This window comes from Miniopterus schreibersii (assembly GCF_964146895.1).
Source record: "Miniopterus schreibersii genome assembly, chromosome: 10".
In the NCBI taxonomy this organism is placed as follows: Eukaryota; Metazoa; Chordata; class Mammalia; order Chiroptera; family Miniopteridae; genus Miniopterus; species Miniopterus schreibersii.
This window is the reverse complement of record NC_138110.1, coordinates 82143207-82162248: the sequence shown is the minus strand read 5'-3', so window position 1 is coordinate 82162248 and position 19042 is coordinate 82143207. Positions and strand designations below refer to the sequence as shown.

Below are 19042 nucleotides of genomic sequence, written 5' to 3'. Positions count from 1 at the left end.
CTTGCTCACATGGGACACAATATTGATGTCTACCTAGCGCTCCACTCTCTCGCCGCATCAATAAGCTCTAATGACACAAGACCCGTCTGGTACAACCGAGCATCCATTTCTTTAAAAACCTCTCTGTAAAGTTCAAGACATCTTTTAGTTTAATCACGAAACTAAATTAAAGCTAGGAGAGGCGTCTGTGACTCGAAACATGGCACAGCGTGTGGAAAATGGTACATAAACACTGAGACACGAGGGAGCTGTACCAAATTCTGAGCCGTTTCAGTTTTTCAAGCCATTAGGATGATATCAAATAAACAACTTCACCAAGCAAATTAGACGTCTAAAGATGTTTGTCTTAACCTAAGTAATTTAAACAGTTTCCCGGCTCTTCTGTTTTGTTTTTCATTCTTAATTTCACACGCTCTTCCATTGGAGCAACTGCTCTCGCTAGTCCCGAGCTCAGAAAGGCGCTGGGTGGAGACAAGGTAACCGGAGGGGACCAGGCAGTTCGGGGCCCGGCCACAGCAGGGGAAGAGGTCAGAGCACGAAGGACCCGCTGCTTCGCCTGCTGCAGACCTCGCCCCGTTCAAACGCCCTGGCAGCGGCTTCTGCCCAGGCCCTCGGGCCCACAGCGCCACTCGGCGCCCTGCAGGTCCCCAGAGCGCAGAGAGGAGCCCAGCCAGTCACGGGCCGGTGCTCAGCCTGAGGGAGGCGACTGTCCAGCGGCCAGGAGAACAGAGCCGGGAGCGGAGCCGGCCGCTGGCTGGAGGAAGGTCGCCAGGACCCGCCTTGAAGAGGGCCCCCAGGAGGGCACTGCAGCGGCAGGAAGCCCTGAGGGGGGCTGCGCCCAGGGGCACACGGCCCAGATTTGCCACTCGGTGGCCTGGTCCAGGGAGGGGCAGGTGCCCAGCAGAGAGGGCGGGGCGCTGTGGACAGAGGGGTCCTGTTCAGAAGTGCTCTCCGTGGGCAGCACCGTTGGGCCACTGGACGGGAGGAAGGGGCTGCTTGTGACCTTCCTCTGACCCCGGAGAGAAGCAGGCAGTGACCACGCAGAGCCCGCAGTGTGAAGCCTGGGCCCCAGGAGACGGGGCAGGGAGGGAGTTTGCAGCTGAAGAGTGAGCAGGGCCCAGGAAGCCGGGGGGAGCCGCGAGCCAGCATCGCACAGGAGGCCGGCCCGGGGCAAGGACACCTTGCGCAGAGGCTGCGAGGTGGCCAGTCCCTCGGAGCTGAGACAGAAAGCGAGAGGACCCGACACTCAGGCTCAGAGGGCTCTGCAGACCGGAGGGAAGGGCTGTATCTGGTCGAGCGGAAGCAGGGAGGGTCCTGCGGGCCGGGAGGGCAGAGCCACCTTGCTGAGGTCCTGCTGTGGCGGGAAGAGCACAAGGACATTGTGGAGAAAACGCAGATCCGTGAGCTGGGTGAGCAGGACCCTGGCAGGGGAGAGTCTGGGAGACAGCAGGTCTCCGACCCCAGGGTGCCTTGTGGGGGGACCCACAGCTGGGGAGGGTCACGCAGGGGACGGTGCGGAGCGGGGGCCACGCACCCGGAACTCTGTTCTCCCAAACTGGGAAGGAGCCAGCGAGTCACGGGGAGGGCAGAGTCCTCTGCCTTTGAGAAACAGGCTGGTCCGTGTGCTCGAACCCAGAGCCGCTGCGTGGATGGTCTTTGCTGTTGCCGTGGTTTTCTGTGTAATTCCTGAGTGTTTTCCTTTGTCTAGACGGGGAGCTTGGGGCAGTGACGTTGTCCTCTCCCTGCTTTGCCTGCCCGGCCCTGTCTCAGATGGAGGCACCCTTCAGTGACCTTCACTGCCCCTCACGCATGCTTAGGGGGCATCGGGGACCCAGCCGTGGGCTGCGGGGGGAGAGCTCCCAGCCCAGTGCGTCTCCCAGCACAGGGCCTGCGCGAGTCCCCTCCTCCCTCAGGCACGTCTGGGGCGCGTCAGCAGTGTCCCCGCAAAAGGTCCCGATTCAAGGTGATCCAGGTGCACGCGGGAGTCACAGGCAGCACCCGGAGGGAACAGAGGGTGCGACAGCCCTGAGGTCACCGCGGCCTGTCTTTCAGGATGCACACCACGCGGCCAGAACCACCCACTACGGCGCCCTGCCCCAGAAGTCGCAGCATGGCCGGCCCCAAGATGAGAACCCTGTAGTCCACTTCTTCAAAAACCTTGTGAGTGCTCCTCCCCTGGGAGTGAGGGGGGCACTGCGCCAGGCCGTGAGGGGCGGGGTGCACCCCACAGCTCAGCGCTAATCCATCAGAGGTGCCAGTGTTTCCCAGACGACGCAGCGCTAGTCTGTTATAAGTATATCCCACCTGACTCAGCTCTAACCCTTAGAGGTATAAGTATATCCCACAGGCCTCAGCTCTAACCCTTAGGGGTGTAAGTATATCCCACAGGCTCAGCTCTAACCCTTAGGGGTATAAGTATATCCCACAGGCTCAGCTCTAACCCTTAGGGGTATAAGTATATCCCACAGGCCTCAGCTCTAACCCTTAGGGGTATAAGTATATCCCACAGGCTCAGCTCTAACCCTTAGGGGTATAAGTATATCCCACAGGCTCAGCTCTAACCCTTAGGGGTGTAAGTATATCCCACAGGCCTCAGCTCTAACCCTTAGGGGTATAAGTATATCCCACAGGCCTCAGCTCTACCCCATTAGGGGTGTAAGTATATCCCACAGGCCTCAGCTCTACCCCATTAGGGGTGTAAGTATATCCCACAGGCCTCAGCTCTACCCCATTAGGGGTGTAAGTATATCCCACAGGCCTCAGCTCTAACCCTTAGGGGTATAAGTATATCCCACAGGCCTCAGCTCTAACCCTTAGGGGTGTAAGTATATCCCACAGGCCTCAGCTCTATTGCAGGAGGGACGTGAGCATTTCTGCAGATGACACCTCCGCCCTCTTCAGGGTGGCGCTGGCTCCAGAGCTCAGCCTTGGCCCCTGGTCCCAGGGTCCCAGCGGCATCTGCTCCTTACTGAACTTTGTTTAGTGAAGAGCTCCCTCCTTTTGAAACTGAATTACTGTGAGGGCTCAGTTTAAAAACACAGGCTGTGCAAAACCACGGAGTCGTAAGTAAAAAGTGGCTGCCAGGGGTGAGCAAGTGGAGCACAGGGCGCTTTTAGGGCAGTGAAGCGACTCTGTGTGATGCGATGTGACGGTGGACACACCACACCTTTGCCAGAATCCTTAGAATGCAGGACACAGAGTGAAGCCCGTGTAAAGCTCGGACTCCGGTTAATAATCAGCTAGAACAGGAGAAGTCGGTCATGCAAGCTGGTAACAGGAAAACCAGAGAGGGGCCCTGGGAACTGTGAAATGTATGTGCATTATTTTCCTAGAAACCTAAAGCTGCTCGAAAAAACAGTCTTAAAACAACAGCAAAACCTCAGCCTTCAATTCACAACCTTTCTGTGCGGCCCATTTTTAAATGATATTTCCTGTGTTGATATGTGAGCTTTCGGAGCCACGGGCCTGGCCTGGCGGCATCCCTTTCGACGCCCAGAATGTCAGGGGACACTCACTTCCCTCCCAGAAGGGGGTCAGTGTGACGTCCGCGGCCTCCATCCCTGAGCATCCGGGTGTCGGGAGCACACACCGGGCAGGGCAGCTCCCTGGGGTGGAGCCCTTGGGTTCGTTTTTCATTCTCTCGGACACTTGCAGAGGCTCTGGAAGATCTGATCGAATTGGATATTTTCAGTCTCAGACCCCGTGTTTCTCACTCCGCTGGGACAGAAGCGGGGATGCCGGGCAGAGGGTGGGTGGCCTCCGTGGGTGGCCCTCCCCGAACAGGCGGCAGGTGCTGTCAGCAGACACGGGGTGCTCAGGAAGAGGGCCGGGGTCTCAGGAAGAGGGTCGGGGTCTCAGGAAGAGGGTCGGGGCCGCCCTGACGCAGGGACCGTCCCCCCCACCCCTCCCTGCCCCGCCGCTCACCATCTCCTGTGTCTCCGCAGGTGACGCCGCGCACACCTCCTCCGTCGCAAGGAAAGGTGAGAGCTCTGAATGTCTTGACTGGTCATCGCTTTATTTATAGACCTTCCCTGAAAGCTCTAAATGTACCAAAAAGAGGTCGGGCCCGTGGCTCCCTGACCCGATCGCGCAGTTTCGCCACGTGGGTTCCTGCAGCCTCGCAGACAGTGCTAACCAGTCCCTGTCGCTTTCCCTCTAAAGCGGGGTCCCAGACCCTCCCGGAGGCTCCAGGTGGCCACGGCCGCCCGTGGGACAGGACGTTTTCTGCACTGATCACGTGTCATTGTTTCTTTCTTCATCCAGGGGCGAGGCATCAGCAGATTCAGCTGGGTAGGTGACAACCGCATCCCCGGCTTCCCCCATCCTGGTCCTTGCAGCCGCTCGGCCTCTGTGTTCTGCTCCCTTTCAGTTGCCTGACGGTCGCTCCACCTTCCTTCCCCCGCAGCCCAGCTTGTCCCCGGGGCCCGGGTGCGTCCCCCTCGAGGGGAAACCAGCAGCTGCTGCAGTGGCCGGCCCTCCCGCATGGTCACATCCCCGCTTCCTCCCGCCGGTGACCGGCACCCCAGGGCCAGCGCCCTCCTCCCAGCGGCTCCCACAGACCCCACAGGGCTCCCCCCAGGGGGTGTGGCCCTGGGGCTGACACCATCACATGACATGACCAGCCCCAGATGGCGACTTTTCCATGAGGAAAAACGACACCAAGGAGAGAGAATAACCTCAGTTATTCGGTCATAACGACCTAACTCGCCCAAAACATTTGGGTTTTGCGTGTGTTTTCGTAACAGCTGCAGCGTTGATACCAAGCCAGCCAGGAAAACCTTCCGAGGAGCTTTAGGCCCTTGACTACTGAGGAGAAATTTTAATGATGACCTTAAGGGGGCGATGGTTCCCTTTTTAGATAATCGTGAAATCTGATGTCTGACCCAACTTTAAAATGCCTACCAGTGTCTCCTAGCCCCGTGTGTCGGCTTTGGCTGCTGGTCAGTACTAAGCATGGTTCTTGCTTTATGAAAGTTATATAGTTTTCAGAATAGAGGGAATAAATGCTAACCTACAGGCCAGGAACCGTGCCCGTTTCAGGGACTCAACATCCTTAACCTGTAGCTCAGGGCCACCCGTACGAGATGCTCAATTAATAGCATATAAGTAAATGAGAGAAAATTAAAGAGAAAGGAAGGAAGAGGGAAGAGAAGGGGAGGGAGGGAGGGAGGGAGGGAGGGAGGGAGCGAGGGAGGGAGGGAGGGAGGGAGGGAGCCACTGCACAGAAAGGGCAGAGAAAAGACTAGTTTCCAGATCTCCCCCAACACATTACGACCTTGAATGATGAGCTGATGTATTTGCTGCGATTTTACATAAATACCCCGGAGCTTCTCCTGGCCTAATGGCTTTGCAAACAGGTGACAATCATGCAGGAAATGGCCCTGGGCTCGCACTCACCCCCCATTAACCACTGACTTTCTGTGCCAGCAGGAGACAAAAATGAGGCTGCAGGATCAGACCCACTTTTTACCCAGAAACTTTGTTGTAGTAACCGCCCGTCTGCCTCGCAGCTTTCCAGGCGCCGACTCCGGGCTTTTCGCAAAGTCCTCCTGGCACCTGCTGGTGGCCGGGGCCCAACCCTCCCTCCCGCTGGTCACTCCCAGGCCACCCCCTCCTGCCGCTAACCAAAGGCCCCCGCAGTGCCCCTTCCTCTCCCGTCCTACTGATGTGCTTTGAATTTCTCTTTTCCGAGCAGAGTCCTCCCCTGCATTTCTCTGCCCCTCTGTCTGTTTTCAGCAGCTCCAGGACTGTCTCCCTGCGGGGGGTTCTCAGCCCCCTTCCTGCTGCTAAACTCCGCTGCGTGTTTCCTGATAAATTCTAGGTCATCCAAAGATATAAATGGCCAAGAATCTGAAAGTCTATTATTAATCAGAAAACCAGTCCTTGAATTTAGTTCTCAGAAGGTCTTTATTTTTGGTGAAAAACGAGGGAGTGGGACAGGATGAGCTCGTGTCCCGGTGGGGAAGCGTGGTCTCGGCCACGTGACGTGTCTGTCCTTCACGGTCACCCGCCCCTCTGTGCTCCGCAACGGAGAACGCGTGTCCGTGGGCCCCTCTGGGAGCCAAGGGCAACGCTGGCGCTTCTCTAGTGGGCGGGCTCGGACCTTCTCCACCCCACGCCCCTGTCCTTCTGCCACTTGGTGACCTTGACACTGATCTTCACGTGAAAGCAGCCGCCTCAGCCGTGTGTCCAGTGTCGGCTCCGAGGCCTCGACTGAATGAGCCCAGTGCAGACCAGCTGTGGGGTGGGGCCCGGGACAGGTGGCCCTGGCCCAGCCTCAGTCCTGCCCAGAGTGACAAAGGTGACCTGGGGGAAGCTGAGCCTTCAGAGCTCAGCTCCAGCGCCTCCAACATAATGGGGTGGGTGAGGTGATCCCCAAGTCCCCAGCCCTAAAACATTTCCACAAAATTATAAGGGCCTATGGGCTGAGGGAAGGATTCTGGGGTCTCGGTCAAGAGATGGTTCCATTTGTTTAACAGCTGGAATCCTCGGAGAGGGACACATGGGGTCTCTGGTTTCTTGTTGGGGAAACAGGGAAACCTCAGACCCCATCCACCAAGTAGAGGCCCTGCCCTGGGATGGTCGTTGCACTACGGTGGGGACACCTTCACCCCGAGTGCTCGTGTGTGTGTCCACACCACAGTTGGACCCATTTCTTTCTCATGTGGACCGTCCCAGTGAAATTAAATCATGTTAGAAAAAGCTAGGGACACGGATGTTCTTCTCTTTCCACAATCACCTGCCATTGCTTCGTCCCAGAGCAGAAGCTTTCACCATCCCCCGGAGGGAGAGAGGCTGCTGGGTGGTCGGAGGCAGGGCTTTGTTCCCAGAGCGGGACCCCCATTCGCTCACATGTCCTCACAGCAACCGGGCGAGGAAGGCACCTTCCTCATCCTCGGTTTATAGAGGAGGAAACCGAAGCTCAGAGAGGTTCCCACGCTTGCCCAAGGTCACACCGCTGGGGAGCCGGGAGCTGAGGCCCATCCAGGCTGCGGGCTCCAAGCCCTGTCCTTGTGCAGGACGCAGGGCGCGGCTCACCCGCCAGAACCTGCCCTTCCCGCCAGGGCCACGGTTCCTGCCGTCTCGGGGGAGGCTGCTGCCGGCCGGGGCGCGAGAGTCTTGTCCTCACGGGTTAGGCGGGTGTGGCGGGACCTCTGACGCCTGCTGCCTGGATCGCTGAGAGGCGCAGCGATGTGAGCTCGGCTCGTGCGAACAACCAGAAACATCCCCAGGCTCCGCATCAGGCCCCCTTCCTCCAGCCCCGGGCGGGCGCAGCTTCTCCCGTGACGTCCGCTAACCTTCTCTTAGGACCAGGCAGTGCGAGCGGGGCAGCCGCTGGCGTAGAAAAGGCCCAGATCTTTGAAATGAATGCATTTGGGCCACATCTTGAGACAGATCCCAGGCCCCGGCCGGCAACTGCTGAGACACGCGAGTGGGGGACGCTGCGCCCTTGGGTTACCTCGGCCGCCTGGGGGGGCCCGGGGACCTGGCTCCGACCAGAGCTGTTCTCTCTTGCAGGGGGCCGAGGGGCAGAAGCCCGGATTCGGCTACGGGGGCAGAGCTGCCGACTACAAATCCGCTCATAAGGGACTGAAGGGCCAGGACACCCAGAGCACGCTTTCCAAATTCTTCAAACTGGTAACATAGCCACCCCAGGTCCGGGACAGGCTGGGGCGGGTGGGGCGCCGTCCAGCCTCCTCACGGCTTCCCCTCTGGCGCCTCGGGGAGCACTGAACCAGAGCCAGGCCCCTCGGGGGCTGAGAATGAGATGGGGACCCGAGGCCACAGCTGAGTTGGGGAGCACCTGTGGGTGCTGACTCACCTGCAGGGTCAGGTGGCTCCGGAGGCAGGAGCGTCTTTGCCTCCCAGGAAATGAGGACAAGGTGACTGGGGGGGGGGGCAGGTAGTTGGACCAGGTGAGACCCTAGAAACCACAGCAGGTGTGTCCCCTTGGTTATGACGCTGGAGTCCCACAGACCGGAGCCTATTTGTTGCCCAAGAGCCCTTGGCCAGCGGTCTCTCTGGCCCCCAGTTCCCTGCGCTATGAAAGGGGTGACACCCATGAAAAGCACTGTGGCAGTAACAGGCGATGAGAGCGGCCTGGTCACAGGGCCCCAGGTCACGCGCAGGAACGGCAGCTGGCATTATTGCTAATAACAATGACAGCCGTGCCCAGATACCCCGAAATCTCAGGGCGTCCATCTGATCAGTGTAAAGTCAATGCGATGGACGGAGGAAAGGCAGGAGGGGCTGAGGGTCGCGAGTCTGAGGCTACTGTTCTGGGACGGTGGCCGGAGCAGACTGTAGTGAGGACCGGCGCCTACGAGGCAGGTCACCTGACGTGATGTGACCAGCACTGCCGGAGGCGCAAACCCCTTGCTGCCCACGGTGCGGGGCCAGAGAAAACCAACCCCGGGAGGCTCCTGTTTGGGTCCCCGGGTGAAAGACGGACATGCCTGTAGAACGTTCCCTGCAGACGAGGGAAGACTTGGTCTCCACCTAAGAGGGACCTGAGCCTGTGCTCGGCCTCCAGGCCCCTGCTCTGTGCCCCCGGCGGGCACCCAGGGACTCAGATCCTGGATTCTCACCCCTCGTACTCCAGCTTCACCCATGGCCTCAGGCCGGTGCCACTTTGGGGGAAGGGCGTGAGTGTCCATGGACTTGGTTCCTAGGGGTCTCCTTCCCTTGACCCGTTTTCAGCGCAGCCGCTGGGGTCACAGAGCAACTGCATTGAGCATGTGGAGGTTCTGCTGCAGGAGGCTGGGTTACATCACCCCTGCCCCCCAGGCGTGACAGGAGACCTGAGAGCTGAAGGGCGGGACCCCAGCTCCCTGTGAGCCCCAGGAGACGCCGGGCCGGGCTCACCTCTGCCCACATTGCCCAGGGGCCCCACGTCCCAAACCACCACTGAGGGAGGCCTCGGACCCATGGAAGCGGCTTTCTAATTTCTCATTAAAACAACAAGATTTTACAACTTGTGGTGGAATAACTTAGTCTGTGACCCAAATACCCCTTGACTGGGGGACTTGCCTTTAAATCGGTATGAGTCACGCGTGTGGTGTGTCTGGATTGGGGGACACACACAGGCCGCATAACCTTGTGGGGCTCAGCAGCCGGTGTGCCATCGCCCCAAGGTCACCCAGAGGTGAGGCTGTCCTGTCACTGCCTGCAGAGGACCTTCCTCAGCTCCCCGGGAAGTTCTACCAGAAACAACAGGGGGCCCTCTCCGCTCCGAGCACAGTAACGAAGAGATGGGGCGTCCTCACGGGCAACACCGGTCACGGGAGGGTCGGCTGAAATTCAGTGCTTGCTAAGGGAGGTTGTGAGGGGTCGAGCGAAGACACCTGTACGTGGCTTCATTTCTAGCATCAGACCCCAGCGACAGAGAGGCCCTTGGTTTCCAGGAAAGGGGACCTCGGCCCTGGACGGGGCGCAGGGCCCCAGCGCCCCCCTAACGCCCTGTTTCCTCTCCGCAGGGCGGAAGAGACAGCCGCTCTGGATCGCCCATGGCTAGACGCTGAGCCGACCCCTGCCCCCGACTCCCGTCCTCCGCTTTTTAATAATCCCGCCCTAGGATTTAACACGTTCCTGCCCACCCACCTTGTTCTAGACGCGACCTCTCGCCTAATGCCTTGGACTGTGCGCACAGTAGGGCCAGGCACGCCGCGTCCCGCTGGCAACGTCTGGCCCCCAGCTACATGGAGAAACACAAACACAAAACGGTTCCACTGTCCCTACTTCATGTGTGAAGACAAAGTGTCCTGGAGACTCATTCCATGGCGACGCGCCTGGCACCCTGGGGCCCCAGCACTGGGTGCAGGCCGTCGTCCCACTGACCCTCCGTCCCTGGACTTGCTTTGCACGCTGACCCGTCCCCGGCTCCGGCGCAGCCGCGAGCCCCTGCTGTGGACACAGGACACATGCGGGCGGTGGGACGGTGGCCGCACCTCCCTCGGGCCCTGTTCCTGCCCCGTCTCACCTCCTAAGGTCCCCCACATCCTAACAGGACTAGGCGGCAGGAGAAGCGCCACCCCGTGGGAGCTTCGGTACGTGGCATGCAGGCGGGCAGCTTGGGAGAGAGCAGAGTGGTGGGCGCAGAGGGCCCGTGGGCTTCTCCCACGCAGACGGGCTGACCTCGTGCGCGGCGGAGAGGGGACGGAGGCAAAAGGGCCGGGCAGTGGCCTGGGGCAGGAAACAGGCGAGGACACAATGGGGACCACGGTGGCCCCTACAGACCCCTGTTTTGTCACCAGAGCCCGGCCGAGAGCTCGGGGAGACCTGCACAGAGAGAGTGGACTGTAGGAGATTTCGGGGTGGCCGCATGGTGTCACCCTGGTCACTGGAAAGCCGACCGTGACGGGTGGCATGCTCAGCATGGCAGTGCACATTGCAGACACTGACCCTCCTGGAAGGATAACCCCCCACGCGCTTGCCTCCTGGGAGTGAGCGCACCAAGTGCCTAGGCATAGTCGGGCCTGCCCCGACCCTGGACCTACCCCGGCCCCTCCCGGCCCTGGACCTAACCCGGCCCCTCCCGGCCCTGGACCTACCCCGGCCCCTCCCGGCCCTGACCCTAACCCGGCCCCTCCCGGCCCTGGACCTACCCCGGCCCCTCCCGGCCCTGGACCTAACCCGGCCCCTCCCGGCCCTGGACCTAACCCGGCCCCTCCCGGCCCTGGACCTAACCCGGCCCCTCCTGGCCCTGGACCTAACCCGGCCCCTGCCCCTGCCCCTGGACCTAACCCGGCCCCTCCCGGCCCTGGACCTAACCCGGCCCCTCCCGGCCCTGGACCTAACCCAGCCCCTGGCCCTGAACCTAACCCAGTCCCTGCCCCTGAACCTAACCCAGTCCCTGCCCCTGAACCTAACCCAGTCCCTGCCCCTGAACCTAACCCAGTCCCTGCCCCTGAACCTAACCCGGCCCCTGCCCCTGAACCTAACCCGGCCCCTGCCCCTGAACCTACCCCGGCCCCTGGCCCTGAACCTAACCCGGCCCCTGGCCCTGATCCTGCCCCTAACCCTGCCCCTGCCCCTGACCCTAAACTGCCCAGCCTCCTGAGGGTAGGAAGCCTGTCCTCTGAACGGTGCCGTCTAACGTGAGCTCACCCCTGCCCCTCCGTAACGTACTGATTGCGCCTTTGAGTTTTGACGCCTCTCTGGGCCTCCCTTCCTGATCCCTGCAGCCCCTTCTCCCCAGAACGAAGGTGAGGGGCGGCCTCCGAGGGCCCCTCTAATCCCGTCTAACCCTGAATGGCGAGTGTGGGTTTATATGTCAATTAACACGCAGCCTCAGTGATGAGAGGGTAACAAAAATAAAAAACCACCTTTGGGAAACAGAACCTCCAAATTGCTCGACCGAGCGGCCGGCATCCGGGCTGATGCTGGCGAGCGAGCCCCACGCAGACGATACCCGACAGCGGCCGTGGTGGGCGCGGGAACAGTGACATAAATAAACTTGTGAGGAGACTCGCACGGCGTCTGGCTGTTATTTGGTCCGTGGAACGTGGGCCGGGGCCGCGGTGTCACGTCCGAGCCAGCGCGGTACAGGCCGTGTGGGCGCGGGACACGGCCGGGGGCCCCCAGCAGGGGCGCTGCCACCCCACGGCCCACAGGGCGGGCGCTGTGAGGGCCTGGTTCTCCGGCGCCAGGAGAGCGCCCTGGAGCGACCCCTAACCGCCTTTAGGTGTGCTTCCCCCGGCACCCTGCTCCCGTGAGCCAAGGAGCCCGACACACCACCTCCTGCCGCGGGTCATCTTGCAGACACGGACAGGTGATTCTGGGAACGTCTGTTTATAGTTGATTTTGGTGACAAAAACTCTCAAAAGAGACCCACTGAAACCACCTTTTGTTTTGTTTTGCCTTTGGCAAAACCATGGTCCCCTTCCATCTGGACGGCCGCGGTGAGGAGCTCCGTCCGCACCGTGGGACTCGGCGAGGCGCCCCGGCCGTGCCCAGGGCCGCCCCGGGCCCCAGGGTGCTGTGAGGCGCCCCAGGCCGAGACCACTCCCCCACCCCACCCCTTCCTCGGTGCTTCTCCAAAGCCCTTAGGACGGAGGAATCTGGAAAGTCATGCAGGTCGGCGCCAGGGCTCAGCGGCCCGGAGGTCCCACGTCTCCCCGCGCCTCAGATTGGCCCCAGATGCGCGGCCCAGTCATGCCTCTGTGCTTCCTGCGGACGCTCTCAGGTCGTGCGAGACCGAGCACTCGGGAGAATTCCTCGGGAGGGAGAAGCACCTTGTAGCGGAGGCCGCCCCCCGGGGCCAGCGCGTCCTGTGACCTGATCGCTTACATAACCCCCACCACCCCCGCGTCCAAAAACTATGAGAGCAACTTCCCGCCCAAACAAACAGGCAACAGGTGGGGGCAAGGACTTCTGAGCAGCCCCCGAGAAAGTCCAGGCGCGTCCTTTGAGTTCTTTCATCCTAAAGTGTGGGGAGTCCTACTGTGTGCTAGAGACAAGGCTGCAGCCCCTCCTTTACGATCTCAACAGGGTGACAGCTCTGTAAACCACCAGCTTCCGAGCGTTTGAAAACGTATCTTTAAAAAGAAAAATATATCTTTAAAATAAATCTTTAATCTCTTCCCGGGGGGACGGGAAAAGATTGAAGAGCTGATACGTGTCTGTGCAAAGCCCAGGACAGACCACAGTGCAGTGGAGGCCTGGGCGGGGCGGGAGCAGGGTGGAGGGGTCCTGGGGAGAAGGGGGAACATCTGTAACACTTCCAACGATAATAAATTTAAAAAATAAAAAAGACTAGACGCTGTAATATAAACTAATCCATTGGTGTTTCCGGGTAAGTGCAATACCCCACATCTCATGGGCGGATAAACTGATATAATGGTGGATTTCCTTTCATTTCACGTCCCTCAAATACCTTACAAACGAGGGAGACAGAGACAGAGAGAGAAAGTGTAAAATATCCTCAGGGATAGAAAATGGGATGCCCCCCCAGTTCACACCCCGGCATCCGAGCTGACCTCGAATTCAGCACCGTTGGGAGCCGACCCTGCGGAACACGCTATCTGTAGAAATGTCCATCCTGCAACGGTTACAACTCACCCAGAGCCCAGACGAGTGCACGTGCCGGAGCTGTGGAATAATACGAAGGCCCTTTATTATTCTTGGGGCCAGCAGAGGCCTCTGGCGTAACTGCCCATCCCCAGGACAAACCTGGACTATCACCCGACGTATATCTAGACAATGTTGAAGGTAAAAAGGACATTTGTGAAAAGAAGTCTTCTTCGGTGGTGAATCGAGAGTGAATCGCTTTGTCGCTTTAGAAGCGGGCAAACAGGCCGCAAGTCCCCGCTGGACACGGGGGCCCTCGCGCTGTGCAGACTGCACGCAGCGGCAGAGGGCAAAAGCCTTCGCGGTCACCGCGCTGCTCCCTCTCGGCGCTGAAGGGCTTTGCGAGGCACCGGGCTCCGAGCTCCCGCGCCCTCGGAAGGCGCGGGCGTGGGGGTGAGCGTGGCTCACTGGGGAGTGGGTGTGACCGAGGGGCCGAAGTTCAGATCCGACGGGCGGTGACCAGACATGACGCCTGCTTGGGAGCCCTCCCAAGGCGGGGACAGCGTCTTCACGGGGGGTTGGGGGCTCCCGACTCTACCCAGAGTCGGCTGCCCACTTTTTAGAAGACAACGAAGATGCCGCTGGATTTTAAAACGCTGGTTTTCATTAGAAGACAGAGGCCCCAAGCGTGGACGTGGGCACCTTTGAAATTGTGCTGTACAGCCCGGCCGGGCGCGGCTCAGCGGCTGAGCGTCGGCCTGGGATCCAGGCGATCGGGGTTCGGTTCCCGGTCAGGGCACAGGCCCGGGTTGCGGGCTCGATCAATGACTCTCTCATCATTGATGTTTCTGTCTCTCTCTCTCCTGTCCTCTCTCTGAAGTCAATAAAGATTTATTTTAAAAAAAAGAAATTGTGCTGAACAAGCTCCAAGCACCTACGTTACACGAAGAGAGAGTGACCGGCGAGGAGCGGAAACTAGAGCCGTGAGTATCGACTGTGTAGGCTCATCTCTGCCTCACTTTGTACAACAGCGTCCAGAAAAAAGGAATTAATTAGCAACCATCGACCCCTGGATTGACTGTGCCCTGGTGGTGGGGCGAGGGCGGGGTCCTGACGCTGAACTGAACTTCTGGGGAAAAAATATGCAAAGAGCAGGCATGAGATCTCTCCAAAAACCTAACCAGACAACAGTTCTACGTATCTTGCGTTTTCTTAAAAAGGCGTCGCTCACATCAATCCGAGGGATCCTTCTGTTTGTGTAGAACATTCCGCAGGAGGCACGCAGGTGAGGAGGGGACACCCGCCTCCCTGTGGAGCCCTGGCCCGGGGCGGACGCCTGCGTCTCTGCACACGGATGTCGTGCAAGAGGGGAGGCGTCAGAGGACGCTGGGTATGGCCGTAAGACGCAAACGCCCGTTTCCTTAAAAACAAGGGACAGAGGAGTGCAAGACGCTGTCGTAAAGAAAGGTCCCCTGGCTAAACGCTGACATCGGGTGACACCGGAATTTCTCCATGGGGAGAAACACGGGGACTCGTTAGGACGGGTATTCCACGCCCCTTGGGGGCACACATGGTCAGAGGTCATAGGCGGTTCAATGAGCCCCCACTGACCTGACGGGCCGCAGGGGACCTCCAGGCGGACAGGCACCAGGAGCGTAACTGCGCAGGTCAGCCACGTGCGGGCAAGGGCACCCCATGGGGGTGAGGACACCATGTGTGGGTGAGGACACCTGCGTGGGCCAGGGCCCGCGTGTAGGCGAGGAGCTCGTGTGTGGGCGAGGGCCCCGTGCGGGTGAGGGCCCTGGAGTTCCCACTTCTGAAGGACTTGGAGGGAAGCAGCTGCCGTCTCCCGGGAACCACCGCTCCTTGTTACCTAAGGGCCGGGGCTCCTCGCACACGGGCTCCTCCAGAGGCCTGGCTCAGGAGCCCGGGCACCGGGCACGGGTGAGCTCTCCCTGTCTGGACTCAGAGGAAAGGAACGTGCCACTCAAGTCCTCTTCTGTCGGGAGCGGTCTGAACGCAGAGCCGAGCTGCCCGCTACGTGATCTACAGGAACACAGCGGGCCCGCTTCCCAACCGCGCGTCCACTGCTCTTCCAGAGCGGGTGCGCCGGGGGGCTCCTGAAAGCGCCGGCGTCCTCGGAGCCCTGCTGTGCGCAGGCTGGATGCCTCCCCCGGAGGTGGCGGCCACTGAGACACGGCCAGCAGCCGGCCTCCGCCAGGGCTCCAGTGACACTGTCTTTACAAAGCCGTCTCTCTTCAAGGAATGTTTTGCAAAGAAACAGCTTTTGTAATTAGGGAGTAAACCAAAACAATACACTAGTGTCCTGTGTTTGCCTGCTAATAAACTGAGAAAACTCACAAAATGGATTGTTGACAATGTTTTTTCTTTTCTTTTTTTTTTTTTAACCAAAATAGAAGTAGCTTTAGGTTCCCCTGGTACAGTTCAGAAAACTGCTCTCCGTACAATTAGGAATTAAACAAACCCCTTTCAGAGACTGTCCTGAGATGACATTTAATGCTAAAAACAAAATAAATAAACTAGCAAGAACAAAATTTTTAAATTCCAATAATTGCAACTTTGGGGATATTTGTTCACCAAAATTAATCAACATTTCTAAAATATTTTAATACAAAATTATAAAAGAAAGTGCATTAAAAGCAGAACCTTTAAACCTCTGGCAAAATTACATCATTCTGAACACTGACCACAGCCAGTACACACCGACACTCGAGGAAACCTCAGATATACAGTAAGTCCAGCATCACAATAGTAAGTCAAATAAGGCTTTTTTTCCCTTAAAAAAATATACAATACACAAAGCAGTTTGAAAAAAAAGTAATATTATTTAACAGTTTTCGACTTAAATATTTTCACATAACAAAAGTTTTTGCATCACCATCAACGTTACTTATATACATCCAAAAGTGAGCAACGAAAAAAATCAAAAGATGCCCTTTCAAAAAAATAAGAGTGAAATGTCTTTTTTCTGGAAACTGAAACGAGTTCCTCTCTTAATGTACAAAGTCTGTACAACATTTACAGGAAAGCCGCCCTCTTCCGAAACCAGGGAGGCGATGAGAGAACATAAAGGCAGTTATTTCTCAGGAGAACAGGAGCAGCCAGCTCTGCTACAACGAGGAGGGTCCATTTGTTAATAAAATGAACACAATACTGGTCTGAAGTGCTCAGGGGAGGGACGAGCGGGCACTCTCGCTGTAGCGGGACGAGTGCTTATATTTACAAAATATACTGTTCAGCCACACAGAGGCCCATTATCTGCGTATGTACATGTGCACTTATATATAGAACATATAAATAACTTCGAGGGGAAATTCACGAGTAGAGAACTTTCCATCTTTGGAATGCTGTAGGAAGGGCCCGCCGCCCCGCGGGGGCTTGGTGAGGGATGTGTTGAATGTGGCACCATTGATGAGACAGAATTCCCTGAAATAAAACACACCTGCTGATGCACGAGGAGGAAACCACGGGCTCATCTGGGCTCTTGCCTCCGAGGACACACACCTGACCACCGCGGTAGTGAGGCCGAGGGCCCGGCTCCTCTGTCATGTCCCATCTGCCATGGAGGCTGTGCCTTCTGCAGCCACTGGCCCGTGGACCTGCGTGTCGGCTGGCGGAGGGCGGCGTCTCGTGCGGACTGAGTCATCTTCGTCCGTGTGTCGGGTTTATCTGCTCCCCGGGTTTACTACGCCCAGAGGCTGCCTTCTCGTAACTAATGATTAGATATTTTAACGCAGAGAGAACTGGTCCAGCCATCTCTCAAGGTATTAGTTCCATTAACTTATCATAGACTAAAAAGAGTCAGTTTCTACTGCCTTCAAAATGCACAGAGAAGAAGATGGAACAACTCCCTGTGGGGTCTGAGTTTCTCTGGACTATGTGCACCTACCTGACGTTTGTTTTATAAGCTATGCTTCTTAAAACAGAAAGCATGAAGGAAACTCGACCTTTCCATGTTAACCTGTCTTTGTAATACAAAGAAATCACACTACAATGATAGTAAAATCCAGTTAACGTGTTTAACTAGACACACTGGCCACGGAGCAGAGGGAGAACTGCCTGTCGTACCTGAGTTCAGTGATTTGTGGACGGATGAGACATGTGGTTACGTTTCCCCCGCTTTTCCTAAGTCTCTGAAAGACAATGATTCTTTAATTTTATAGCTAAAAACCTACTGTGGTAACATGTTTAACACTTGAAGCCTCAGAATAGGAATTCCAAGAGCATCCTCTGCACAGCATGGAGCTTCGGCAACACTTGAGGGGCTGTGGCTGCATCAGAAGACGTTGGCCAGGGCCTGCCACTCGCCAGCGGCCTCAGGTACCACCTCCTCCAGGTGCAGCGTCTGGCTCAGCTCCTCGGGGCCCTGCTCCTGGGGGCCGGTGGGCTCCTGCAAGGCTCCTGCGGGCAGACAGAGCACAGGCAGTCAGACGCCTGCAGCACAAAATCACCCACCATGAACGACGAAGGCTGGACCAGAGACCAGAACTGTCTGCAGGGAGGTGCATCCACCAATGAGAAGAGCCACCTGAGCCACGGTGTGAATGACTCAGGAGCAACAACGGGCTGTGAGCACAGCGCCCTCACGCCCACGCCCACGCCCACGAGGCTCCTCTTCCCGAGGATCAGTGGGGAAGGACAGACAGCAACACTCACAACAGGCCTCTCCTGACAGGAAACCGAGCAGGGACAGCGTGCAGCACTCAAATGAACCTTCCCCCTCTCTAAGCCCATGGCGGCGTCTCTTCCTCTGGCTGCCGTCACCAGGCAGCCCATCTTCACACACCAGCCACACCCTCTGAGCACCTGACTGAGCCTGAGGCCCACCTGCTAGACCCTGAGGGCTCTACTCACGTCCCGTTCAGTCCTGTGCCCACTGGGCCCTGCAGCCTGCCCAGCCACTGACCCTCACCCCTCTCCTCACAAAGGTGGGTGCAGGCTCAGGTCTATGGGAGACAGCAGCGGGCCATGGCTGCGACACCCCCCCCGTTAGCACCTCACCTGGAGACAGGCCTGTGGGCGGGACTTCCTGACTCTGCTGTGAGCGCCAGGCACACAGGCGGCACCGGGCACAGAGCGGCCCGGCTCGGACCCCGCATGGGCTCCCTGCACCTGGCACATGGCCCTGCACTACACTCTGGGAGAGGGGTTTCCCCAGTCCCCACGGACAGGAAGCGGCACTGACCACGAAGGGACACAGGGCGCCAACCACGCGGGGAAATGGGGCGCCAACTGCCCGGGACACGGGCCTGGCCCTCTCTGCGGAAGGTGCGCTGTGCCGCCACGGGCCTCACCAGTGTAGCTGTGTGCCCGCTTCATGTGGAGCTTCATGTTGCTCTTCTGGGTGAAGCCCATGACACAGTAGTCGCACTTGTAGGGCCGCTCGCCTGTGTGCTTCTTCATGTGCACCTGCAGAGCGCTCTTCTGGTTGAAGGCCTTCTCGCACAGCGTGCAGTGGAAGGGCCGCTCCCCTGCGTGCAGAGCAACCACATCAGTGCCCAGTGGCTGCCCACGGGGAGCACAGACACACAGGAGATGGGCACATGTAGGAGATGGGTACACGCAGGACGGGCACAAGCAGGACAGGGGCACACACAGGACATGGGCACACAGGGAAATGACTGGCAGATGCAGCAGGTTCACAAGGGTCACTATGATGTCCCCACTGCTCCCAGCCAGCAAGTCCCTCCCTGGTGACACATGAGAAACTGATCAGAGGCTCTGAACAGTCCTCAAAGCTACAGAGAGGGGCAGGGGGCTTAAGCAGTGTTTCTAATCCACTGGGCAGGAAAGCACAAAGACCTTCAGGACACGAGTCTGTCCAACCACCTGATTAAAAGGAGGATTTAGGCAATATTCTTAAAGACATTTAACTGCTTTCAAGTTATTTTAGATACTGGAAACTGGAAGGGAAAGTCACCCAGAGTGACTTCTGCTGGGCACCTGCACATGGACTAAGACGGGGGACAGGGCCCAGTCCCCACCCTGAGCGGAGGACGCCCAGGAGAGGGGA

At 58.3% G+C, this 19042-nt stretch overlaps 2 protein-coding genes across 7 annotated transcripts in view; one reads left to right on the top strand and one right to left on the bottom strand.

Annotated features, from left to right (window-relative positions):
• Window positions 1-11471, top strand: part of MBP (myelin basic protein) — a 50384-nt gene extending 38913 nt beyond the window's left edge. For 2 of the 4 annotated variants that reach the window (XM_081149393.1, XM_081149391.1), the window contains 5 exons: window positions 2053-2160; window positions 3945-3980; window positions 4264-4290; window positions 7519-7638; window positions 9477-11471. In XM_081149393.1, the coding sequence (XP_081005519.1) occupies window positions 2053-2160; window positions 3945-3980; window positions 4264-4290; window positions 7519-7638; window positions 9477-9521 (336 nt within the window). In that variant the 3' untranslated portion in view covers window positions 9522-11471. The remainder of the gene's footprint in view (window positions 1-2052; window positions 2161-3944; window positions 3981-4263; window positions 4291-7518; window positions 7639-9476) is intronic. The other 2 variants (XM_081149394.1, XM_081149392.1) reach the window with 1 other exon arrangement.
• A 3943-nt stretch (window positions 11472-15414) lies between these two features.
• The window catches only part of ZNF236 (zinc finger protein 236), a 60659-nt gene continuing 57031 nt past the window's right edge, over window positions 15415-19042 (bottom strand). For all 3 annotated transcript variants that reach the window (XM_081149824.1, XM_081149826.1, XM_081149825.1), the window contains 2 exons: window positions 18324-18500; window positions 15415-17430 (listed from right to left, as the gene is read on the bottom strand). In XM_081149824.1, coding sequence (XP_081005950.1) covers window positions 17306-17430; window positions 18324-18500 — 302 coding nt within the window. In that variant the 3' untranslated portion in view covers window positions 15415-17305. The remainder of the gene's footprint in view (window positions 17431-18323; window positions 18501-19042) is intronic.